At 48.5% G+C, this 26,753-nt stretch overlaps 1 protein-coding gene across 1 annotated transcript in view; it reads left to right on the top strand.

Annotated features, from left to right (window-relative positions):
- Nucleotides 1-12,477, top strand: part of FAM131B (family with sequence similarity 131 member B) — an 80,694-nt gene extending 68,217 nt beyond the window's left edge. The window contains exons 4-7 of the mRNA XM_015428121.1: nucleotides 2,869-2,962; nucleotides 5,205-5,402; nucleotides 8,912-9,055; nucleotides 11,114-12,477. Of these exons, the coding sequence (XP_015283607.1) occupies nucleotides 2,869-2,962; nucleotides 5,205-5,402; nucleotides 8,912-9,055; nucleotides 11,114-11,706 (1,029 nt within the window). The 3' untranslated portion in view covers nucleotides 11,707-12,477. The remainder of the gene's footprint in view (nucleotides 1-2,868; nucleotides 2,963-5,204; nucleotides 5,403-8,911; nucleotides 9,056-11,113) is intronic.
- Nucleotides 12,478-26,753: the final 14,276 nt, after the last annotated feature.

Raw genomic sequence — 26,753 nt, forward strand, 5'->3', positions numbered from 1 at the left:
ACGCGCTGCTCTCCCCCCCCCCCCCCCCGCAGGGGCAGGGGAGCCCTCATCTCCTGTTTCCTGCTGCTGCTCTTAAATCTGGTAGAATAAAAAGAATGTTTAAAAAAAACCACTGTCAGCAACATGTGACATCACTTTTGGGTGAAAACCAGGAAGTGACATCAGTCTGCTCTAAGAATCTGTGGAAACTCTGTGCTAAACCACAGAGTTTTAGCATAGAATCTCTGGCAGTTCCTAGGGAGGTGTGACATTACTTCCAGGTTTTCCCAGAAGAGAGGCCATGTCACCTCCTCTCCCCCATGCCGGTATCCACCGATTTCCCCCTCTTGACTGTTTTAAAACTTATTGGTACACGTTTGGATGTATGGTTTAAGTGCATATTTAGTTTCCTTTAATGTTGTAGATGTTCTGAAATGTGTGCCCTCTCTTTCTCTCTGCTGAAAGCCAAAATAGCTTTCAAACCTCACTTGAAGCATAAACGCACCAGGTGGTGTTAGACAAGCTAATTTCCCCCCCCCCTCCTCTCCCTGCCCTCCAATACACAATTTAGGGTTAAATAATACTGTCCTTCCTTGTGATCTGGATAATTGTTTTTTTTTTTTTTCAAATGTTCAAAGCAACTACAGAAGGGCCTCAAATGGGGACTGGTGGTACAGTGCAGGGGAGGGAGGTATTGAACACTTTTCTGCCCATGCATTCCCCCCCCCCCCCCCCCCCCCCCCCCACCTAACTCCCACCACACGTTGTAATTCCCTCAAGATGTTACATCTGGACCTGGTGCTTATAGATTTCCCCAGCAGCTGGGGGAATTACCAGTGGAAAAATGGCAAACAGCGTGAAAGAAAGGGCTAGCCCAAACTGATTCTTAACCTTCCATGTTTGTTCTTAACTAAAAATTGGGTCCACGGGCAGATTATTTATGGATCTCTTTGTGTCTCATCCAGGGCTATTTTTGGGCAGGAACGCACAGGAACGGAGTTCCGGCTGGCTCCCGAGTTGGCCACGCCCAGCAGGAACTCATTAGCATAATAGGTCACGCTCAACAGCAGGAACTCATTAGGATTGGCTACATTAGGGGTGTGTGGCCTAACATGCAAAGGAGTTCCTGCTGCAAAAAAAAGGCCCTGGGTTTTGACAACAAACAAGGTAAACAGAATAAGAAGCAAAAGGTGGGTGTGGCTGGATGACCACACTTCTGGTAACAAGGGGGTGTGGCCTAATATGCGAATGAGCTTTTGCTGTTAGGTGTGGCCTGCTATGCTAATGAGTTCCTGCTGGGCTTTTTCTACAAAAAAAGCCCTGGTCTCTTCTAGTATGACCCTTCCTGAGAGAATGCAGGACAAGCTGCAATGAAAAAAGCCAACGGGGCATGGTGGTTAGAGTGGTGGACTAGGATTGGGGAGACCCAGGTTCAAATCCCTACCCTGCCATGGAAACTTGGGGGGTGACCTAGAGCCAGTCACTCTCAGCTTAAACCCACCTCACTGCATGCTGGTTGTGGGGATAAAATGGAGGAGGGGAGGGCAATGTTGTAAACTGCCTTGGCTCCCCAACAGGGAGAAAAGTGGGGTATAAATATAGAGAACTATGTAGAAGCAAGAGACTTTTTATATATATAAAAAGAGGTGCAATAATTGGCTATATTGCGGATGTGCCCTTAAGCCAAACAACAAAGGGCACATGTCTGGTGTGGTAATCTGAATCTAAAAAGTCAGCAATTCCAGATTGAGGAGTGTAAGACTGAGGGGGAGGGACATGGGGGGTGGCCAGCAGCAATTGCTTGACCGCTTCTGGGAAAAACTAATGTCACACCTCTCTAGGAATCACTGGAAATTGTATAGTAAAGCCATGGAGTTTCCAGTACATTCCAGAGAGGACTGACATCACTTCCGGGTGTTCCCTGGAAGTGACATCACACTGCCATCTTGAATGCCATTTTAATTTTTCTTTTCTCCCACTGGTCTTCCAAGCAGTGGCAGGAAGCAGGGGCCAGGGGCAGGAAATACTCTGGCAGCCCTGAGGAGGAGAGAGAATCCGGATTGGGGCTGTGCCGCTGGTTTTAACTCCTCTTCTCCCATGGCTGCCACAGTCTCTATGACCAGAAATGAACCGTTAGGCTGCTTTAAGCCCTCCTAGGGACAAAAGATACACAACTCTCCCCCTCCAACAGGGCTGAAATCAGTCTACGGGAGCAATTTTTCTATTGCAGAAATAGGTGCAGCGTGTGGTCTTTACTCCCTGTTCCCCAGCACCATGTCCCTGACAGAGATCTCCCTCCACTCCACCCACACTGTTATTTCTGAAAGGCCAGGATTCACATTGGAAGTTGAAATGATGGACAATCCAGCATCCTGTGTAGTTTTGCTTTCAAAGATATCTTTTCTGGCTGTATTTGTTATCTCCTTTAGTGATATCTGTATCCAGACATTATTAATCTTCTGCCCTCGTTCCTCCCCTCCCCCTTGCGTCCCAGTGCTTAAATGTGGAAGTATCTCACCTTCATTTCTTTTCCTTTCTCATAAACGTCTTTCTTTAACAAACTGCCAAGTGAAATCACACCAGCAGACCAGGGCTGGTCCAAAAGAGTGTGATACCTGGGGCAGAAAACCTGAAGAGCTCATACATTCACAGTAGGTGCCCCAACCACAGGCGCTTCCTTCCTTGGTGCTCAGCTCAGTTAAGTTTCATTCCGATTTTCAGCCCAGTTAATAACTTCCCCTCTTTGTTTGTTCCCTTCTCCTTCAGTTTTCTTCTGCTTCCCATTTCCCTGTCTTCTTAGAAGTCCAGACTGGAATTCCTCCTGTCCCCCCCGTCCTTCTTTCCTTTCTCCACCCTACCTTTCATTCCTTTACTCGATCTCTCTTTCAGCTCTCTATGGAAGACACAACCTCCATCCTTCCCAAGTTGAAGCGAAACTCCAACGCATATGGGATTGGAGCCCTTGCTAAGTCCTCTTTCTCTGGTGAGGGTCCTTTTACTGAACTCTTTATTTCTTGATAAGCTTGTGTTTGTGTCTTAGCTTCTGCCCCTCACTTTAGACCTTACCTAAAATGCCTTGTTTTCTAAAGTTTGTTAACCTGAGGTGACTTCATTACCCATAAAAATTCCAGGCTCGGGTGATACTTGTAATTTAGCCCGGGCTCTTTTTGTAGCAGGAACTCCTTTGCATATTAGGCCACACACCCCTAATGTAGCCAATCCTCCAAGAGCTTACAGAGCTCTTCTTACAGGGGCTACTGTAAGCTCTTGGATGATTGGCTACATTAGGGGTGTGTCACTTAATATGCAAATGAGTTCCTGCTACAAAAAGAGCCCTATAACCCCTAAACCTCAAGATAACGTTTCACGTGAGTATGTTATAACGTGTGAATAGCAGAGCAAGTGTTTTCTGTCCAGGCGCACACACTGTAAGCCAAAAACGAACTCAAATTGCTTTTCCTATGTTAATGAATACTTATTTCTTCCAACACTGAGATTACTTTTTCTGATCCTGAGAGGGAAAAGTTGTAGGGCCTTCACTTATCTCAAGTGCTGGCCTGTAGAGGACTGTTCTTGTCAGACTTTCTCCTCCATCTCTCAAAATGCACTTTCCCCAAAGTACTGGGCAGCCTTGACCCTTTATTTCTATCCAATGTTTCACAAAGTTTAATTCTAACCTGGGTAGAGCCGGGTAAGGAAACTCCATTTTGAGAGATGGAGCAGGAAGACTGACAAGATGAGTACTCAGGGCAGCAGCAGGAGAAAAATACACCCCCCTCTGACAGTTGGCTGTGGGGTCAGATTACTTCCAGTAAAAACCCAGGTGACAAAGGGTAGCTCTAGGAATTTCTGGTGGTTTCTGGAGCTACCTAAGTCACTTCCGGGTTTTTTTTACTGGGAGTTACGTGACCTCACAGCGAGCATAGTGGGGGGGGGGGCATCTCCCTGCCCACAGCCCTCTTGCCGGTTGCCTGGCAACCCTAAACTTGGGAGATGGAGGAATTGTACCAGAGGGGAATTCATAGCGAAGGAAATTTCTGCAAATGTCCCAGAGGCTTTCAAAGAAGGGGAATGAACTGTCAATGAGTTGGCAGTTTTCAGGGTTTTAACCTCCGGTCTTCAAGGGGGAGGCGTTATATCTTGGTATGAAAAGCCAGAAGCAAGAGGACAAGCTATTTTCTTCCGTTTCCGTTATAAATCTTAAAGCAATGCAAACTTCCCTCAGCACGTCCTCCCAGTCTTGATCCTTCTGTGGTAGAGAATGACTGCGTTTGAAAGGAAATGGAAAAGAGAAAAATAGTCTCAGTCTCTTTAAAAAAGAGATTGGCCTTTCAGCTCCACCTGTGGATGTGAGACAGCCTTCACCTGAGTCTCAGGGGACCTGGCAACTTTACCAGTAAGGTCACAAAACGGAGGCCTCCTATGTAAACTCTGGGATTCAAAAACCTCCAGCAAAGTATGACCCTTCATTTTATTAGTGACCCGATACGTTACCATGCATTAAAGCTGGTTGAGAACACATTTAGCTTTTTAAACACGATGAACGCATACTAAACCGGCTGATCGTCTGCATAGACTATTCATATTTTCTGAGCACTTTTTTTTTTGGTAATAAGAAACAAATCTATTCTGGAGAATGTTTCTAAAAATTCTTTGGGAAAACGGTATTTTTCAAATCACTGCTACCTTGACAGAATATATGGCCAGACTTTGTCCAGTTTGGTGTAGTGGTTAAGTGTGCGGACTCTAATCTGGGAGAACCGGGTTTGATTCCCCACTCCTCCACTTGCACGTGCTGATGTGACCTTGGGTCAGTCACAAGCTCTGGCACAGCTGTCCTTGAAAAAGAGCAGTTTCTGTCAAGAGTTCTCTCAGCCCCACCCACCTCACAGGGTGTCTGTTGTGGGGAGGGGAAGGGAAAGGAGTTTGTAAGCCGCTCTGAGGCTCCAAGTGAAGGGCGGGGTATAAATCCAATCTCTTCTCTTCTCTTCTTCTTATAATCAGAAAATTCAGTTATGAATAAAATGTGTCCATAAATATGTGTCTGGGAGGAGGGAGGTTTTGAGGATAGCCAAGATCAAAATGAAAATGCAATTTGCATAGAAGTGTCGTGAAAGAAGTGGGGGGGAGACAAGGTGAAAGTAGACTTATCCCGGGATGAAACCGCAAATGTCTCTGGAGCAGTATAATAGCCCCTTCTTGTTTCGTAATATCTGGCGCCTTAGGGATGTCTCGCAGCATGAAGGACCACGTCACCAAACCCACCGCCATGGGGCAAGGTCGCGTGGCTCACATGATCGAGTGGCAGGGCTGGGGCCAAGGCAACACCCAGCAGCAGCACCACACCCACGAAACCATCCGCAAGGATGCCGATGCCTACTCTGACCTGAGTGATGGTGAGAAGGAGGCCCGATTCCTTGCAGGTACGCAGCCACTCATTTACTACCCATCGGTGTTTGGTTAGGGGGGCACATGGATCATCTGAAGTGCCAACTTGTAAATGTACTGTCCTGTGCTCTGAGCTGCATATAGAGTTGCCAGGAACATGCCTGCAATCCCTAGGAGATGTTGAGGAGGGTGAGGCATGGAGAAGAACAATGCCATGTATGCAGGGGTCATTTCGTAGAAAAAAGAGGTGCAGGAGCTCATTAGCATAACTCATTAGCATTGCTCATTTGCATATGCCACACCCTGACATCACCGGAAGTGTGTCAAAAGGCAACACCCACCACTAGACTGTTTTGGATTGCTAGCTATTGGGGGGGTGGGAACATGCAGATCTGTCCTCGCAGAGGAGGGAGAGCTTGTACCTGAATAAAACTTGGTCTTAAAGGTGCCACTGGACTGTTTTGGGCCGGGGGGGCTCTGCAACTTACCTGGCTGCTTCTTGCTCTAACTGAGGGCTGCTGGGAGCAGGGGGTGGGGCTTGTTGCATGTGCCCGCCCCCTGGGCTCTTTACTGCCTTAGCTCCGCTCCTGTGCGCTCCTGCAGGAAATGACCCCTGCATGTATGTGTTGATATAACTTCTGGCTGAAACCCAAAAGTGGTATCATCAACTGTCTTGGATTCTGCTGATCTCTGTGGTTTTACCATAGACCAGCAAAATCCTAGATTGTAATGACAGTCTGGTTTTAGAATCATAGAGTTGGAAGGTCCCTCCAGGGTCATCAAGTCCAACTCCCTGTACAATGCAGGAAGTTCACAAATGCCTCTCCCCCCAGAGAGACCAGTGAAAATCCTAGGACATCAGTGACATAACTTCTGGGTTTTAGCCAGAAGTGAGGTTGACAAGTATAGTGTCTTTTCCCCCCTGTTTCCCAACCCCCTGCCTCTCATTTGAGCAGTGACGGAGGCTGATAGGCAATGGCAGGTGATCGCCCAATGTAGTGGGTGAGTTGGCAGGACTAATTGCACATGTGGATTTGGGTGTTGGGGGAGAAGCTTGAGCTGAATGACTTTTTAAAATCCTCTCTAGCTTTTTGATGCCAACACAGAACAGAAATGATTTTGAGAGGGGATAGACTTGGAGCGCACCCTCAAGATTGCTCAGTGTGGATTACTCCTTAATGCCTTTTGGCAATTGTGCTGTCAGGGCATCAATATGTAATAAGAAACTCAGTGCTGTTGCCAAAGCCAGCAGCCCCATGTCATGTTCCCTTTTTGCCTCCATAATGTGCCGTACAACTTAACTCGGGTTCTGATAACCGTGACACTGCATTCTCCTCCCCCCCCCCCAGTCACCCACCTGCTCTACAATGCTGTCTGGCTCTACAGTGGCAGGAAAATGCTCAATAAAACTATAAAGGTAAAGGTTCCCTTGCTCGAAAGCCAGTCGAATCCGACTCTAGGGTTGCGGTGCTCATCTCCGTTTCCAAGCCGAAGAGCCAGCGCTGTCCGAAGACATTTCCATGGTCATGTGGCCGGCATGACTAAACACCAAGGCGCACGGAACTCTGTTCCCTTCCCACCGAAGTGGTACCTATTTATCTACTTGCAGTTTCTTGCTTTCGAACTGCTAGGTTGGCAGGAGCTGGAACTAGAGACGGGAGCTCACTCCGTCATGCAGCACACTCGGGTCTCGAACTGCTGAACTACCGACCTTCCACAGCCTGCAGTTCAGCGTCTTCACCACTTGAGCCACCGCAGCTCCGACTATAGGAATGCATAAATTTTACCATATTTCAAGGAAGGGGAAGGGAGGGACTTCAACACCAGTCTTTTGTTTAGGCAGGAGCTCCATGTTTCTGATTAACCTGTAGTTTCACCCTTAAACAAAGTGCTTAAAAACGGTCGAAAGTTTTATATTTGTCTCTCTACCTCTCGAATGCTTGTTTATAGGAGAAATAGGAATTATAATGGCATGAGTGATTTCTGGTATGGAATCAGGACGTGGCAGCTGTTCTGGATCAGGGAACTGAATACCTGGATGAGATCTGGCAACTGATCCCCGTGAGGAGGACAGAGCCCGGTGCAGAGCTCTGCATAGGCAGCACAGATCCTCAGTGTGGCACCCACGGATACCATGGTGCTAAGGTTGCCGACCTCTAGGTGGCACCTGGAGATCTCCCACTATGACAGTTGGTCTCCAGACAACCAAGATCAGTTCCCCTGGAGAAAATGGCTGCTTCAGAGGGTGGACTCTACAGCTGAGGCCCCTCCCCTCCCCTCCCCAAACCCCACCCTTCCCAGACTCCACTTCCAAAATCTCTAGGTATTTCCTAACCCAAAACTGGCAACTCTACATAGTGCCCACCAACGTGTTTCCAGTGTCTATTTGCCAACATTTTGTGGAGCCTTCCAACGTTTTGGTCAATCACCCATTCCTCATGGCAGCCATTTTCTAGTGGGGCCTAGTAGTCTTTCACAAAGTGCCCACAGGCTCTACAGATGTGGGGATCCACGTACAGGTTAAGCAAATACCTAAGGGGAATGTGCAGGTTAAGCAAATACCTAAGGGGGTCCAAAACAGGCCTTTCCTCCTTGCTTTTCTGATGGTTGGTTGGCTGGCCTCCTAAATGGTGGGGCTGTAATTAAAAATAATTGATTTATTGAAGCTTTTGAAGCCGATAAACCCTTAATCCAAATCAAAAATATGCTCTCCTGTCCCCCACAAAGATACTTTTCAAATGACTTCCTCTCATTCATATGCAAAGATAGGCATTCCCCCCACCTAATGGGGAGCAAATGCATGTACCGCACGTGAAGTAGATGAATCCTGAGATCGGTGAGGTCTCCTTTCCGTAGCAAAGCATGAAGATAATTGCTGGAGCTTAGGCCGGCATGGAAATCACAGCTTGCATCCCTGACTCCATTGTGAGAGGTCTTTTCCTTTGCAGTGTTTCACCCATCCTACCCAGGCATTCAGCTTTTGGGGGTCACAGACGATTTTCTTAGTGCACTCAGTGTCATCTCCGATGTCATCATTTGCAAAACTGCTGCAGGATTTGTTGCACCCACTGCACGATGGATGCTTTCCGTCAGTGCACCGGTATTTGCTGCTTATCTGAAAAAATCCCACAGACTTGGCTGCCTTCTGAATTTGGGGTTCGCACAGCAGCCTTGTATCTGCTCTCATGATACACCGTGCAGATCCAGTGCCCCAGTTGTTGTTTTTGACAACCTTAGTCTGGCTTAATTCATGTGGAGATCCAGAACGTAATATGTATGGGACCACAGAATGGGTAGTTCTTAACTGAAGAGCGATCTGCCTTACAGAGTCTGGGCCACTGCTGACTGGTAGAGAGGCACAGGAGGCTGGGATACGCTACAGAGCTTGACCCACTATTGAAGACCCCAGTCGTAGCTCCTCCGGGAGGCATGGCCCGGGTTACTGACACACCAAAGGACCAGCAGCTGAAGGAGCCGGGAAGAGGTGAGGAGCTAGGTCCTCCCTCACTGTCCATCTGTCCCTCTCTGATTGTTTGTAATGCAGGGGTGATGCAGCAATTTGCTATCTCAGAAGCCACCCTCATGGCTTGGTCTTCCATGGACGGTGAGGACGTCAGTGTCAACTCCACTCAGGAGAACCAGGCTGGCAACTACAGAGAGAACTACCAAGAGATGATGGAGAACCAAGGTGAGTGTTGACCTTCGGGCTTCTAGGCCGAGAAGGGGGTGAAGATGGGCTTAGGTTTATAGGTAGTCCCTGATCAGCCTCTTGGTTTTCTCAGGCGTAGCGAAAGGCGGCGTTCCACCCTCAGTAGGTCCATGAGGTGATGGGCGTCCGTCGCTTCCCCAACTTGCTTGTGGCTGAGAGGGAAGTGAGCCCTAGAGGCTTTGCCACCATTACTGGAACTCACCTTTCTGGGGATGGAGGTATGGGTTGGGTGGGTAGCTCCCTTTCCTCTGAAGTGGTGTCAGTCAGTTAAGCAGCTTGGCCCCTGTTATCTCCCCAAACTGTGCTATGGAGCTAACCCCTGGAGGTGATGGTGGAGCATGTTGGGGAAGACAAGGGACTATACAACTCAACCTATACAACTGCGGCCCCGGGCTTGGTAGGAAGGCAGGTTTGGTACTGCTGGATCTCACCAGCTTCCTGAGAGGCCGTATGAAAAGGGCTTTGAAGAACACTTTCAGGCACTATATAAATGCTAGGTGTTAGAATTCGTTTAATCCCTCTCTGTCCCGAAACCTGATTGGGTCTTAGAGCTGTCACAAAAGGGATTTTGGGCCCAGTTCTCCCCGAGAAGCTGCACCTGTAAGCTGTACTACTTCAGGATGCTAGTCACGTGGTCAGGCATTAGACCAGACTGAACTCTTTCTGCATAGAAAACTGCTTCTTGGAGAGAAGGGTTCCAAGCCCAACATTACACCTGGCATGCCAGTTTTGTATGTGCTGGGAATCCTTTTGTTTGGAGGAGGCTGTTATCATGTGTGTTACCTCCCCATTTATGTACTACTGATGGGGAAGAGGCAGGTTTAATTCCTCATTGAGAACTAGGGCTTGGTGAGCACCCATTGACGCCATTGTGAGCCGGTTTAGTGAAGTGGTTGGAACATCAGAGTAAGGAGACTTGGGTTCAAATCCTCACTATGCCATGGAACTTGCTGGGTGCCCTTGGGCCAGTCACACACACTCAGCTTTACCTACCTCACAAGATTGTGGTGCGGATAAAATGGGAAGGAAGCACCATGTATGCCATCTTGAGCTCCTTTGAGGATAAATAGCCAGTCGGTTGCAAAAAACTGGCAGCTAAGGGGAGAGATGCTGGCCTCTAGATATATTCCCTCTGGGCCCCCCTCAGACTACCAAACCCAGCCTTAACATCAGTCAAAAATAAACTGTCACCTGTGGTGCAGGGAACCTCCACATTCAGAGGCAGTAAACCTCTGAATCCCAGAGCCAGGAGGCAAGATCAGGGGAAGGCCTTGGCCTCTGTTCCTTGTTCATGGCCCTCCAGATAGTTGGCCACTGTCCGAGACAGGATGCTGGACTAGATAGACCACTGGTCTGATCCAGCAGAGCTCTTCTGATGTTCTTAGAAAGGCCTCAGCCTCTGTGCCCTATTGTTGGCCATCCAGAGGAACTGGTTGGCCACCATCTGAGACAGGATGCTGGACCAGGTGGACCACTGGTTTGATCCAGCAGGGCTCTTTTGATGTTCTTATGAAGGCCTCAGCCACTGTGCCCTATTGTTGGCTGTCCAGAGGAACTGGTTGGCCACTGTCTGAGACAGGATGCTGGACAGGGTTGCCAAGTCTGGCAAACTCACCGGCGGGGGAGGCTTCTCCAGCTCCAAATGCACGTGCGCTAAGCACGTCAACGGAAGTGACGTGCGACGTCACTCACGTTGGGGGCGTGGCCCAGATCGTTCCCGATTCCGCTGCGGCAGAAATCGGGCCTTCAAAGCGGGGGTTTCCCCGCCCCCCCCCGCCCACACTTGGCAGCCCTAATGGCTGGACCAGGTGGACCACTGGTCTGATCCAGCAGGGCTGCTCTTCTTATTTTCTTAAATCACATGACTTTGCCAGCTCCAGGGCTCCCGGAATCCCCCCCCCGTGCTCCCCCTTCTCAGCTCTAGGTGGGCATCCCTGCCTTATGACTGAGGCTTGTCTGCTCTGTTCTTCAATTTCTGACCTCCTCTCTCTCCCCCTTCCTTGTTCTTATTCTCTCTCCTTCTGTCCCTGTCCGAAGATCACCTGAACCAGGCACAGTACGACAGCTGGCCCCATTCCTATGTCTCCCAAGGCATGTATTGTCTGGGCTCCTCCGATGCCTGGGAGACGAATGACCAGTCCCTCATCGCTTCCCCAGCCGCCAGCTCTTACGTTGGCCAGAACTTTGAAGAATCCCAGCCCAACCTTCAGGAGAGCGTTCTGATCCAGAACAACCTTATCCAGCAGCAGCAGTTGCTGCAGCACCACCAGCAGCAGCAGCAGCTACAGCAGCTACAACAGCAGCAGCAGCAGCAGCAGGCGCTGCTCCCAAATACAGGCCTAGTGGATGTTTGGCCTGCTCAGACAGTTCCTAGCAGTGGCGGCGACAGTGCAGAATCCAGTACCTTAGTCGGCGTTCACACGGAGGAGGAAGGGAACCCCTTGCTGGAGAAAGCCCCGCTATTGAACAAGAAGCCCTCGCCAGAGGAGGACGATGTGGTGTGTCGGGACCTGGAATCCCTTTCCCCTCGGGAGGAGCCGGAGCCCGCTGCCCTCAGCCGCAAGGTCTCGGACGTTACGTCGTCTGGGGTGCAGTCTTTCGACGAGGAGGAAGGCGAAGCCAACAATTGACACTGTCACGGAGAACCCCTTTGCCATTATGCATGGGAAACACGGGTGGGGGGGGAGTGATAGGGAAGCCCCTCTCCAGCTCCTCAAATTCCCCAGGCACATGAGCACACTTGGGGGGTTTGTGTTTTTTTTTTTTTCTTTTCCCTTTTTCTTTCACAGAAAGGGTAATCCAAGGACCGAAATTTCGGGGCAACGCCAAACCGCCGTCTCGTCTTGCACAGGTTGGACTGAAGACTTGAGACCTTGGATGGGGTGGGCACAGGAAGCTCAGGGAATGGACATCCTTTGACTTTGGAGGCAGGTTGCGCTGGGAAGCAGGGCTGCTGCACTTGGGATGCAAATTTAGTCTTAATGTGGCAACGGCGAGCACGTTGCTGCAACCTGCATTGGGACCCAAGGCCTTCTGTGGATGGAGGCAGACGTTTTGGGCTGGGAGCGCGGCTTGGCAGTAGTGAGAATGTGTGGCTTTGCGGGCACATGTACGTCCAAAATGGTCGCCCCGAGCCTATTTGCCAAGTCTACTTTTTGGAAGTGAGGCGGTCTTTGAAAGGGAGCTCTGCTCTTAAGGCCCTGCGTACCAGGATGGGGAAGGGAGTGACTTTGGGGATAAGTACACCAGAACGGGAGGTGGATACCAACTGTCTGGCGGCGTGGACTGAGCCACTTGGCGAGTCCGGTTGTAACCTCGCTCTGCAGCATTGATTCTCTGGGGAGATTCCCCGTATGCGCTTTTTAATCATCTCCACCTGCCTGGGAGCTGGAGAGTGGTTTCCCCCCTCCCCTGTTTACTGCTGGGCACTGCATGCAAGACGGGGGTGTCATCTGTCTTTTTAAATATAATTTATCCAGACGTGGAGTCGTCTTTTTCCATCTGCGTGCAGGGAAGACAAGGCAGAGAGGTCCATGGGAGTCAAGCTGGTTTGGTTTCAATGTCAGTTTTCCAGTTTACATTAGGGCATTTGTTGTTGTTTTTTGTACACTTTAAAAATATTTGGCTAAATGATGGCTACCAGAGAGAAAGACCTGGGTTACCACCTGTGGTGAAGTAACACACTTTCCCCCATTGCTGGGTCCTCTGTAGTGCCAAAACATCGATGGCACGGAGACCGAGAAGGGATCGATTTTACTCTATCTTTCCCTTAATTCCACTCTTGTGCTTTCTTTTCCAGTCTTTTTTTAAAATCATCAACATGGTTGACATTATTCCTCAAGCCTTGACTCAATCAGGAACAAGGAAAGGGTCTTTATTTTTTATTAGTTTTTTTTTGGGGGGGGGGGGTTGGTGAACGACAAGGCATTCTTTATGGATTATCTGTTTTGGGCTAAGGTTGTCCCTCCTTCTCAATTGCTGTTTTGCGGGGTTTATAAGCAAGTATTTAAAAAAACAAACAAACAATTTTTTTTATCCTCTCTGGCCTTCTGCAGAGAATAAAAGGGGAGCAAAAAAAATTAGTATGGAACAATTAACATTTGCCGGGGCAACCAAAAAGCACGTGGTCGTTACTGAAACTGCTTACATCCGTAAGGAAACTCTCTCCAAAGGTGACTTTGAGGGCTACCTGGCAAAGAGAATCCTTCTGGAAAACGGCCCTGTCACCACTCCTCCCTGGAAGTGCTTCTCCAAGCATGTTTCTGTTCCCAGGACGCTCCTCGCCCGTGCACTTTTGATGAAGGATCGAGGGAGTTCTTCAACTCATCAGTTTCAGAAGCCAAGTGGGCTCCGTCTTCCCTCTGCTGTCGCACTTTCTTTGGAAACACTGTTGTGACAACGGACAAGTGCTTGGGCAGGAGTGTACCCCAGCAGATGCATGGAATGACAACTTCCTCTTCTCTGTCCCCCATTTCTTTAGCTCTTCCTGTCTCCTCGAGTGGGGAAGCTGCTCAGTTTCTGAGCACCGGGGAGCCAGTTTTTGCTCTCGGTCTCTCTTTTAAAAATATGTTTACATGCTCTGGTGCCAACCTCTGAAGGCAAGGAGGATTGGGCACGGCACTGCTCTGAACATGGGGGAGGTGGGGGTGGCAAAGCCTCATGTTCCCATTGTTTCTCTTCAATTGCTGCGTTCTGGCTGCCCGTCGGCGTGGGGGAATTCTGCCCGCCGTAGCGATGCAGAAACGAAGACAGCGCAGAGGGCTGTCTTCTCTGCCAATGAAAACGAGATGGATTCCGGGTGCCCCAATGATTTCGGAGCCTTCAGGATAACAGGAAAGCGTTGGGATTCTTCCCAATTTGGTCGGGGAGGGGGGAGCTCCAGGCAGCGTGCTGCTTCTTCCCTCCAAACTCTTTTGCTCCATGTGCCTATCCAGGACCAGGACTTAACCCCCTGGATGTTTACGGTAATTATATTTCAGTGTCAATGTATCCTCCCATCATCTAGGCACTCACGGGACTCAAGACAAAAGTGGCTCATCTCGTTTCGCTCTGTTCTTTGAAATGTCTTCTTTTCTTTTTTTTTACGGAAAAAAAATGCAAGCAATGTGTGCATTTGGTTCTATGTGACACAAATGTTTGGGAGATGTATAATTTCTGTGTCCGAGAGACAGTAGAGAAGGATGCATCATATGGGAAATAAGTAAAAAGCAACAGGAGAGAGCTAAACTAATGGAGGGGGGCAGGAAGGGGGGGGGATTGTATCTGGAGATTGGGCTGAGGAATGTCAGCTGAGCTGTAGTCTTATAGTCTGCTTCCGTAAATTCCAAAGAAAGAGACCCTATTCTCTATTCTAAAAATCTTGGGAGAGATTTCTGTAGTAGCTTAATTTCAGGACAATTAAACAACAGCCCCCTTTTCTTTTCAAAAGGGGTTTTGCCTTTTTTTATATATAAATCTTAAATCTTTCTGATTGGCCCTGAATTTAGAGTTAGAGTTTCCCTGTCTTTCTCTGAAAAACTTGATGGGGCGGAGAACAGTTCTCCTCACTTTCTCCCTCACCTCCTCATAGAATAAATCTTAAACCGCGGCTCTCCTGTGAGGCTGCATTCAGTTGTCCCCAAGGTCAAGAGCAAGAGATGTATCAGGTACATGGGAACTTGTTAAGGTAAGCAGAACGACGCTTTGGCTTCTTCCACACAGCGACAATATACTCTAGGTGGCTCTCACTGCTGCAAATGCATTGACAACGGCGTGTTCACGCAGTGGGTTTTGCTTATGTGTTCCTTGCCTGAGGCCTAGGACTAGAGTTAGGCCTTAGGTCTAGGTTTGCCAAGCCGAGCCTGGCAATCAGCGGGAGGGCTGGGGGTATGGGGACATCGAGAGGTACACGTGACATTGCCGACTTTGCTATGTCTTTTCTGGGTAAAGAGAGAAGAAAAATAAAATAAAAACAGTGACGTTGCCTATGTCACTTCCGGTCAAATCCGGAAGTGGCATAGGGTAGCTCTAGGAATTGTTGGAAACTCTGTGGTAAAACAATGACATAGTGATGTTGGTGACATTGCTGTTATTATTTTATTTTTCTCCTGTTGGTGTCAGACCAGTGGGGAACAGGCTTGCTGGTGGGAGCAGGGGGCCTGGGAAGCCTACATAAGCCCCCAGTGGCAGCTATCGTGCTGTAACACTATAATGGTCTATTGGCGTGACCGACTAGCACTTCTGACTCTCCCCCCCGCCTTTCATTTTAAGAAGTCTCTGGCCCATTTCATATCTTCATGACAAAAAGGACTAAAGACCAGAGGTCATTTCGGGGGGAATTGTGGGGGATCGCAGTTCCCCCGGGTGAGGTACGGGGGGTGGGGCACATGACGAAGCCCCGCCCCCTGCTTCCGGCCGCCCCGCTTCCGGCCCTCATTCAGCCAGGAGGAGGCAGGAGAAGAGGGAGGGTAAGTTGCTTCCTCCGTGCCTCTCCCCACCCCTGCCTGCCTGGGGCCAGGGAGGGCCTTCGCGGGACTTCCTTGCACTCCCGCCGGCCTTGCAGGTCCACCGCCGGCCCCTCATGGGGCTCGGCAGTGGAGCTGCAAGGCCGGAGGCGGCTGGGACCGTTGGGGGCGGGGTGTGTGGCCTTATGACACACTTCCGGTGATGTCAGGGGGTGTGGCCTTATGACACACTTCCGGTGATGTCAGGAGGTGTGGCATATGCTAATGAGTTATGCTAATGAGTTCCCCTAGTACTTTTTCTACGAAACGACCCCTGCTAAAGACTTTTTTTTTTTTAATGAAAGCTTGGATTTCAGAGGAACTTAATCAATCATGACAGTAGATCATTATAATATTACTGTAATGATCTAGCAATGGCCTGTTTGTTTTTTTTTAAAAAAGCCCCTCAACTGAAGGATGAAAAATTGTGCCACTGTGGGCAGGAGCTTAAAAAACGCACACCTTCCTGTCCACAGGGTGTGCAAAGGCACTTTGACCGGAATCTTTCCGAAAAGATAGTTTCAGAGGGTAGCTGCATTGGTCGGCAGTAGGACAGATGTTCGCGGTATGAGCTTTCAAGAGTCCAAACTCCCTTTGTCAGATAGTTTCAAACCAGGTTTTGGGGAGACCGAAGTCAAGCAGGGCAAACTCCAGAAAATGGCTTATTAGCATATGGCATCATAGGGTTGATCTCCCCAGGGGGGAAACCCCCACCTGCTCTGGTTTAGATGTCAAATGAGAACAAAACCTGTGTGGAAGCAGCCTTAGTAGTAACAGGTGTCTCTCTCTCTGAATGTATGCCTTTACCGAACAACAGCAGAGCGGGGGGCGGGGGTTGAGTCATTTTCCAGCTGAGCAGCCAGATGTTTGCAGGTGCAGAAATTCCCCCACCACCACCACCTTCCTTCAGGCCATTTTTCTCATGCTGGTCTTGGAGCCGGGGTGGAGTGGGGTGGGGTAGGAAGCCGGAGGCAGGGGCTTGTGGGAAATGGCTCCTGTGCCCTCATTGACCCTTCTCAGCTGGAAATGCCAACCCTGCCCCCTGCACAGCTGTTTGGCAGCCCTCTTAGAAAGGGAGGTGCTCATTGAAACAGAAGGCTTTCCTATCTAGCTCCTCCTCTCAATGATAACCCGAGTGCCACTTCAAACGAAAGCGTTTTTGTACTTGGCTGTGGTCCTCAAATGCAGGATGTATGAGTCACATCTGAACGGGGCACGTGTAAACGTGTGCTCTGGCCACTTGATTTCTTTTAAATACACGCAAGCAATCGAGAAGGGAGGGCTGGGGCCCCAATCCCAGCTGAAAATATACACGTGCCCCGCTCAGATGTGACATAGTCAATGTATTTTGTTCTCTGGTACAACCCTCCCCACCCCCCGATGTTGCTTCTAAAGTCACGTGCAGTGGACTTCTGGCTCTTAGGTGTTGAGCATACCGAGTGATCTTTGGGCTGTGGAGAATTAACCGTCGTTTGCTCATGTGTAAGGCATCATTTCCAAGGTAACTGACGGCTTATGCATGTAACACTGTGCTGACTATGCTTCCACTGCATGTCGAGGGCTATCCTTGAAACCGTTAAAAAAAATATCCAGGTATTTTTTTTGGATTTAAGAAGAAATAAAGCAGAATTTGGCTCACTCCCAAGGACCCTGGATTTTTCCCAATATCCCTGGTTTTTCGGTTTCGTTGGCCTATTGTTCGAGCTGCTGCAATTTCTTGGCCGCTGCCTGCGAATTGCGGCGGCGGCGGCACCGGCAGGCATGAAAAAGGAACAGGAGTACAAGATGGTAATTCACCCTGATGCAATGGCTTCATTGGCTAGCTTCATGCCAATTATGGTGTGTGTGTGTTTAAAAAAAAAAACATTTGAGTCATAAAAGTCAAAATGCCCCAAAGGGCTTCCCTACGTGTCTCTCCATAAAATCCATAAGTGTCGCTCAGGCCTGGCATGGCCCACTTAAGGCTGGCCAGCCAGTTGCCAACAATCAGGAGCCCAAGGAGGGTGAGGACGTGGTGCGGGCGCCATTGGGGGACAGCAGGAAGTCGTTTCCAGGGAAAACCCAGAAGTGACTTGTACCTCTCTAGGAATCGCTGGAAACTATGGTAAAACCAAAGCGATGCCTAGGGCGAACTGATGTCCCTTCTGGGTTTTCCCCTGTGGTGATGTCATGCTGTCACCTGATTGCAATTTTTAAAAAATAACCTGCCACCTTCTGGAATTGGCAGCAGGAAGCAGGAACTGGGGGCAGGGAATTCCCCCGTCCTCAATAGGAACCTGGTAATCCTGTGCCCACGCAAGTTTTTTTAGACCCAGACAAGAAATCTACAATTCCTCCTCCTCCGAGGGCTAGAGATTTGTCCCTTCCCCAGCAAAAGCAAGCTTCACGATCTACCCTTTCAGTTGATAGCCAATGCTCATTTGAACTGGGAGTCCCCTCCCCTCCTGCACTTGCGTCTTCTGACTTGTAGGAGAAAAGGCCTGGGCCAGAAAAGATGTACGGTGACACTTAATGTCTCATCCGCTCCAAAACACAGATCTAACATGGAGTTTTTGGGGAGCAGCCAAAGCATCACCTAATGTTCTTACGTGACATCTGAGTTTTCGAGTGGATAGGACATCATGTGTTGCTGCACATCCTTTCTGGCCTGAGCCATTTCTGTCCCCCCACAGAAAACTCCCAGTGTCCCCACCCTGAAAGCTCCTATTGACAGATACAAGTAAGAATGGAGATCCTTGAGCCCTTATAACCCAGTTAGAAGGTGGGAGGGGTGTTGCAAAGAAGGGAGTCAGACTGCAAAGGCACAAATCAAGTGTGTGGAGATACGATTAAAGTGATAAACCTGTGGCTGGGCTGTACCACAGGATGATGGGTCCATGTGACTGAATGGTCTTAAACCTCCCTCCACATAGGAAACCGGATGGCAGGGAGAAGGGTTCCAGCCTGGACTTCTTGCAGGGCTGCCCGCAATGTTCCCTCTAAGCCCCAGAGTGTTTTGAGCAGAAATTCTACCTTGTGAGCCAAAAAAGCTAGTACCGTTAAAGTTGTGAGTGAGTCATAAGAACATAAGAGACGCCAATGTTGGATCAGGCCAAAGGCCCATCCAGTCCAACACTCTGTGTCACACAGTGGCCAGAAATACCAGTGCCATCAGGAGGTCCACCAGTGGGGCCAGGGCATTAGAAACCCTCCCACTGTTGACCCCCCCCCCAGCACCAATAAGACAGAGCATCACTTGCCCCAGAGCCCCTATCTATACCTTGTGGCTAATAGCCGCTGATGGACCTCTGCTCCATATGCTTATCTAATAGTTTACATTTGACTATCGCATAAATCAGTTTTTTAGAAGATTACTTCCATAACTTTGTAAAAATATCAGAGCAAATTATTTTAAATTATATTTAAACTATATTTTAAGAATAGTTTAAACATTATAATAGAAAACAGAATCAAGTCAAATTTTGCCTACCTACCCCTTTCCACTATATTCCCCTGTCCTCTGGAGGTCTACCCACCCCGGTCCACTATATTGGTAGACCTGGCCTCTGGAGAACAGGTCTACCCACCCCAGTCCACTATATTGGTAGACCTGACCTCTGGAGAACAGGTCATCCCACCCCAGTCCACTATATTGGTAGACCCAGCCTCTGGAGAACAGGTCTACCCACCCAAGTCCACTATATTGGTAGACCTGTCCTCTGGAGAACAGGTCTACCCACCCAAGTCTACTATATTGGTAGACCTGTCCTCTGGAGAACAGGTCTACCCACCCCAGTCTACTGTATTGGTAGACCTGTCCTCTGGAGAACAGGTCTACCCACCCAATTCCACTATATTGGTAACCTGTCCTCTGGAGAACAGGTCTACCCACCCCAGTCTACTGTGTTGGTAGACCTGGCCTCTGGAGAACAGGTCATCCCACCCCAGTCCACTATATTGGTAGACCTGACCTCAGACTGTTGCCCTGCGCTGAGTTTTAGAAAACATATCAGCACTTGGGGAGGGAGGAACTCTTGCAGTCTACTTTGGGGGTTTTAAAAGTGAAATATGACAGATTTACAGGTCAAGTATAACACAGGTGGAACAATCACTGTCAGAACCCTACCTAACCTAACAAACAGGAAGTTGCTTAAATGTTATCAGCCTGCCCAAAGTACTTATTTATTCAAATATTTATATCCCATTTTTCCCTGTGACTCAAGGGAGCTTACAAATCATACTGAAAAGCATAATAGGGGTGTGCAAAAAAAAATTATTTTTTTCCTGGCTCCATTATAGCAAATGGGGACCGATATAGTCAATGGGCCCCATAGGCTATAATGGGGAATCAATCCGGGGCTCCAGGGGGGCTGTTTTTGAGGTAGATGCACCAAATTTGCAGCATAGCTGCTGGTGCCTCTCCTTGAAGAACCCCTCCAAGTTTCAAAAAGATTGGACCAGGGGGTCCAATTCTATGAGCCCCAGAAAGAGGTGCCCCCATCCTCCATTGTTTCCAGTGGAGGGGAAAAGTGCCTTCTCAGTTCACTTGTAGGCTGCAATGCCAGCTAAAATGTTGTGTGCCAGCACCCCCTAGCACAGCTTACAGGGAACTTTGCTGGCAGGTCTCCTCCTATAGCTGGAAGCCTAGGGTTGCCAGGTCCTACCTCTTGCTAAGCAGGGGAGTCCTGGGCTGTTCTTTGTGCGTGCAGTTCCGTGATGTCACCCGGAAGTGACATCTTCACGTTGCCGATGTTGAGGATGTTCTAGTTTTGGGGCAAACTCTGGGTTTTTTTGCCTTCCCCACCACTGCTCAGTAGTGAGGCAGGAGGGGGGGAAAGTTGAAATTTGCTCTAAGAGCGACAATGTGATGTCACTTCAGTGGTGAACCTAGAAGTAACACTGATAGGACACTCTAGCATTCACTTGAAACTCTGTGGTAAAACCAGAGGCAAAACCATAGAGTTTCCATTGAATCCTAGAATGTCATGTTGTCTCAGTGGTATCACTTCCACATTCGCCCCAAAAGTGACATCACACTATTGCTCTGGTAGCCCCCCCCCCATGCCCTCACCCACCTTCAGTCTCCCAATAGGTGTCAACCACTGGCTGGCAACCCTAACTTCTTGTTATGCTAGTTTTTGTATGGTGGGGCTTTCAGCCAAGCAAGCCTCTTCCCGCAGACTAAAGTGGTTCAGCCTGGACTCAAATCTACCACAATGAGAACTAGGCCTCAGACACAAGAAGTCATTCTTGGTGGTCTCAGAAGGCACCCCCCTCTCCCCATGATGCAAAGTTGGCGTCCCCAAACCCTGTTTCTTTCGATGTTGGCCCCTTTCCGATTTAGCGTACTCCATTTCTTTTTCTCTAAAAGTAAAAGCAATCTGTATCCCAAAGCCCACTGGGACAATTTCCATGATTGGCAATAATCCTGTTACCTTCCTATAATTTCAAGGAACCAGAGACATAAGCCATTTTGTGGATCATAAATTAGCAATTCCTTATCCCCCCACCCCCACCACGATTTAATTGGTGCTGCTACAGCTGCCAAATCTGGTCTGGGAAATGTTTGGATATTTGGGGGGTGGGCTTGGGGAGGGGAGGGACCTCAGCGGGGTATCATGCTATATAGTCGACCCTCCAAAGCTGCTGTTTTCTCCAGGGGAACTGACTTCCGTAGTCTGGACAGAAGTTGTAATTCTGGGAAATCTCCAGTCCCGAACCGGAGAGGGAGAATCACCAAAGGATCCGTTGTATGTTTGTGGGAGGGGTTTCCAAGTGCCAAAATGAGCCTCAGAAATAGTTTTGCAATGGACAGGACTTTTTAAACAGCTCTTTCCACGGGGTGGATGGATGATAACAATTGCTGTGTATAGGGCCGTAAGAGGATGGTGAATTCAAGCAAGTTCAAAAGTAACCAGAAGTTCAGGGCTTCAGTTTTTGTTCTTTTTAAAAACCTCAGTATGTGAAACTGCTTTTGCATCAGGGGGAAATGACCAGGCGCAGCCAGTTTTAAGACTTCCTTTTTCTGGCTCTGAGTTTCTGAAGAAGGGGATAAGACACCAAATTCTTTCCATTCGTCATGGATGATCTTTAATGTGACTTTTCAGGGATGAAGGTGGGAGTGGGGGGGGGGAGGCAAGACAAGAAGTGGGTTTACCATGGCGGCCATCTCACCCCGTACCTGTCCCAGGGCCACCCCTTAACAGTCAAAAACAGAACAGATCTACCTTTGGTCTTCCAGGTTCCCCCCACCCCCCAAAAAAAGAGTCTTTGCTTGAAACTATTTCGCTGGCTATTCTCCGCATGTTTTGATAATGTGACTCATGAGAATATATCTTCTATAAATAAATATATATCTATATATACCATATATATAAATATATATATATGTAACTATACATATAGCTATCAAAAATGATACGGCGTTTCATGCCAGGTTGTGGCAAGAGCCACCGGTGAAGAGGGATCGTTGCCTGCCGTGGCATGTAAGGACCTCATGAAGTTATTGCTATTAAACGGCATGTGGTTTTTGCCATTGTGGTTGGTGGAATTGTGTGTTATTTCTGTGGGGATGTTTTACCAGGAGCATGGCATGTGCTTCAAGGAGGAGCCAAAGGTTAAGAGAACACAGCGAGCAGGAGAACGAATGGGAAATGTGGACAAAGCGAGGAGGAAGAAAGCACCATAGATGTCCCTTTCCATAAAGTGTCTCATTTGAGGGGTCTCCTGTGGCAGTGGGCTGTATGCAGGTTGTCATGCTTTGTGTCTGGTAAACGTTACTGTACAAGGGACACAAGGGCTGTCGGCTGCGCACCGGGGGTGGGAGATCTCTTGCACCCAGCTCCTTTTGCCCACTACTGTTCAGGAGGGCGACAGGAGGAAAGGCCCTGGCAAAATGTGGTGGCACAGTTGGTATCCTTGGCATTATGGCATCATTTTCAGAAAGACCCAGAAGCGATATCGTCGTGCCAGGAGGAGGCTTGAGCATTCACCACCAACTCTGTGGTTAAGCCACAGAGTTTTAGGCGAAGGCTGGAGCATCACTCCAGCACAATGATTTCACTTTCAGGATGCTGATCACCCCCTTCCGAAGCAGAAGACCCCACTTCCCCCATCTCCTGCCGGTTGCCAGGCCATGGTTGGCAATCCTACAGCAATGGTGGGAAAGGCGGGCTTAAAAAATCAATTAATTAAAAGATTAATATATGACTATATTATGGAGTTACAGAACAACAGTTGTCTTACTGTAGATGTGCAGTAGCCAATAAAAATGGCAGCCTCACGCATCTAGCCACCCACTTCATAACATTAGTTTGGTCCGTTTGTAATGTGAAACCATTGCTTCTTGGACCTGTGCTTAGTTTGAGAAACCAGGATTCAGCTGACAGATGATCATTCAAATCCTGGTTTGCCTCGACAAATGCTGGTTTCATCTTCACTCTGTAGCCATGGGCGGTTGAACTGGGAAACATGAAGCATGGATGTCTATATTCCTACATCACACAAAACAATAGTTAAGACTAACTGGGGTTAATAAAAATGGCCTCTGACCACAGTGAAGTGAGCTGATTACACCTTCATTTTAGTCAGAACATGGTTTCACGTTCTGTCTGAACCGAACCAGTTGCCTCAAGGAGTGGTGGCACACTATTGTCCTGTGCCAGAAACAGCCTTTTATGGGGGAGACATGCAGAAAATGGAGATGGCACGGTCTGAGGTAAATTCTGCTAGATTTGACCGAGAGGGAAGTAAATTCATGGTGGCCATTTTGGGCAGCAGGACCATGTTTTAACAGAAACACCTAGATTGGGCCTTAGTGTATATCCACACAACAATGTAATGGAACAGTTGGAAGATAGAGTGTCCTCAGGTAGGTTACTGTGTTAATTTAAAGTAATAAATTTTTTTAGGATTTCTTAAAAAGCAGTGCTGACATTTTGGGTGGGTGGGGGAATGGGCCTCACCTGACCTGTTCCTTTCCCTCTGTAGAAATGATGTTTGGACAACAGTTGACAGTGAAAGCTACTAAGGTCTATGCCGATATATATATATATATATATATCCCCCCCCTCTCAAAATGATGAGAAAATAATTATTGGGGGGGGGAGTCCCTGAAAGAATACAGAACAATCCAGAAAATCAGGACTACAGGAACAAAGAACTGGGTTAACAGCAAAACATGAGGGACTAGAGCATCCCAAGGAACATAAGTTTCTCTGCCTCTGAAGAAAATTGTCTTGTTTACAGTATGGAGGGAAAATATCAGAAGAATGTTTCCTGCCTTCTCTCTGAAGAGCAATCTGGCAAGTATTTGGACAGTTTCTGCTTTTCCTGGAGCCATTTAAGTGCTATCTGTTGAAGACTGATGGTGTCAAACAGTGGCTTCAGTGGCTCTTTGACATACCACCTGTGGCGCTTTTGAGCACCATTATTCCCCAGCGTGACACCTGCCCCATTTTTCAGGAAAGTGGACAAGGCCCTTGTCTAGCGGGGCACATGGTGGGCAGGTGGTTTCCAACCTTGAAATAACTGCTTCCGGAAGAAGAGGTAAGCTGCGAGCCTCCCTGAGGTGCAGGCCTTATGTCAGGGATGGAAGTTAGGGTGACTTTGTTGGCTGATGGAAACTACAAATGTGGCTCCCCATGAACCGTGTAGCGAGTTCCACTGGACTAGAAGTAAAAGGAGCAGTAGCCTAGCTCACAAAACTGCATATAAAACCTGTGCGCTCAGAGCTAGGGTAACACATTGAAAACATACTTCTCAATACCGCTAGTATAAACAGCAAATAAATAGCAACATATTCTTACTATAAATTTCTTCAATACCGTGCTTTATAACCTAAACCTAGTTCTCAATAGGGTTGCCAAGTGTCACTTACCTCCTCCGCGGGGGACTCCTGGGTGGCTCCCAGAGCGCGCGTGTGAAGTGCGCACACGCCGCATGCACGTCACCAGGAAGTGACGTTATGACGCCGGCCATAGAGTTTTCCCTTGTATGGCCGTGGCCCCGCACCCAGCGTGCCCACGTCACTTCCTGGTAACGCGCAAGTCGGGGAGGAGTTCCCCCCCGGGGCCCGATCCGGCGGCGCCGGGGAACGGGCCTCTGGGGCGGGGGTTTCCCCGCCCCCTGGGGGGACTTGGGATCCCTAGTTCTCAATGGTATGGTTAGCCTGTACTAGGGACACACACACACACACACACAAGAATGCTCCTCCATACAAGACTAGGCTAGAATCTTTTCCCTGACATGCTAGCTTTCTACATGGGGGGGATTGGAGGCGCATTCTGTCATGTGATCCCTTTCCTGCAGTCTGAAGTGTTACTGCTCCAGCAAAGGTATAGAACTTCAGTGAGAACTCAGCCATATCCCGGCCTTTAAAAAAAATAAAAGTACATGTCCGGTCATTGTATCCATTTCTCAACTTGTATGTATGAATAAATAAATATATTTTCTATGTATTACCACAGCTTTGAGGGGTTTTGAAGATTGTTAACCTAGCCAAAATTGTAGATAGGCCCCAAGTGCAGGCAAGGAAGACCCAAGAGTGCAAGCACATCCAACTATGTGTGAGATTCAGCCCCCAACACACCTTCCTGGAGACAGTGGATTTGGATAAGGCCGGCTCAAGGTATTCGCAGAGTCTCTAAAAGGTCATTTGCAAGATCAGTGCTGTATGGCCAGCAGGGCCTTAGGAGGGAAAACTGATCTGGGCTGATTATGAGGGGAATTGGCCGTGTCCTCCTTAACTCTTGGCAAAGAACCTGGCTTTACCAGGTTTGAAATTACAGGCTGATATGATCAACAGAAACAAACCTAAGTGTTTTGTAAGGGGAGAACTGTCTTTTCCCCCTCTCTTTCTCAATAACAGCAAAGGACTCGGCAGAGTGTGAAATCTGCCCGTTATGCAGAAGTATCTAATTATGACCCCTGTATAGAATTGTGGATTATAATCCCATTTAATGAATTTGAAAGGGGGGGGGACACCTGGGCTCTGCTGAAAAGCACAGAATGGATAGCACCCTTTCCCTCTAACAAGGATTTGTGTACCTTTAACAGGAGCATTCAGTGGCTGAATTTTCTCCACAGCAGGAAGATGTGCCAACAGGAAAAACTTCACCAGCTAAATTTCTGCACTTCTATTCTGTCTCCTCCCCAACCCCCCAGAAATCGTATAGAAAAGATCCTGCTTTTTGCCCAGGAGACTTCTCATCAGTGTTCCCTCTAAGCTGAGTTAGTGTGAGCTAGCTCACCGTTTTTTAGCCTCCGGCTCACACATTTTTGTCCTAGTTCACGAAGAATTGCTCCAAAAGCAAACTAATTCATGCAGCAGCCAAATCGCTCGCTCACCATTTTAATGCCAGTAGCTCACGAAGTAGAATATTTGCTCACAAGACTCCATGGCTTAGAGGGAGCCTTGCTTCTCATTGGAGTGATTATGTCTTTATCGCCCTCAGTGCTCACAAATTCTCCCTCTGACAAGTGCTGTGTTTTAATCTTTTTCTCCTGGAACATCTTGGCAGGACTATGGGGTAGACGGTGAAGCTCTTGGCTCCTTCAGAGATGGATAGTTCCTTGCAGGTGCTCAACCAATGCAAGTGCATTCTCTCTCTTCCAGGCCACAGGCCAAATACAGTTTAGGAGCCACACTGATTATTAGATCTGTGTGCTCCAGAGACACTGGCACTGCAGCAGCCAATGTCGTGGAGTGTATAATTTGGGGATGACCTCTTTGGCTGCGGGGAAGGGTTACCAACCTCTGGGTAGGGCCCAGAATCAACAAACAGATCTCCAGTTTACAGAAACGAGTTCCCCAGGAGAAAAGCGGAGGCTGGACGACCATCTTTCGGGTATGTTGCAGGGCTATCTTTTGGCTATGCTCCTGCAGAGTGCAGGGGGTTGGACTAGATGACCTTTAAGGTACCATCCAACTCTAACATTCTATGATTCTATGAAAACAGCTAGACCCCCCACCCCCGGAGCTGGCAGCCCTGCCATTGCAGCAGGGAAACAAGAATGAATTAAATAACGGAAGGTTTCAGAAGCTATAGTTAAACTACAGACTGAAATGGGAGTGGCACTCAGTAGTCATTCTTTCTCACCTGGGACAGGTAGATTGGTTAAAGGCACACTGAGGATCAATGTTCCCTCTAAGCCATGGAGTCTTGTGAGCAAAAATCCTACTTTGTGAGCTCCTGGCATTGAAGCTGTGAGCGAGC

Source organism: Gekko japonicus, unplaced genomic scaffold (assembly GCF_001447785.1).
Source record: "Gekko japonicus isolate JY-2015 unplaced genomic scaffold, Gekko_japonicus_V1.1 scaffold1321, whole genome shotgun sequence".
Lineage (NCBI taxonomy): Eukaryota > Metazoa > Chordata > Lepidosauria > Squamata > Gekkonidae > Gekko > Gekko japonicus.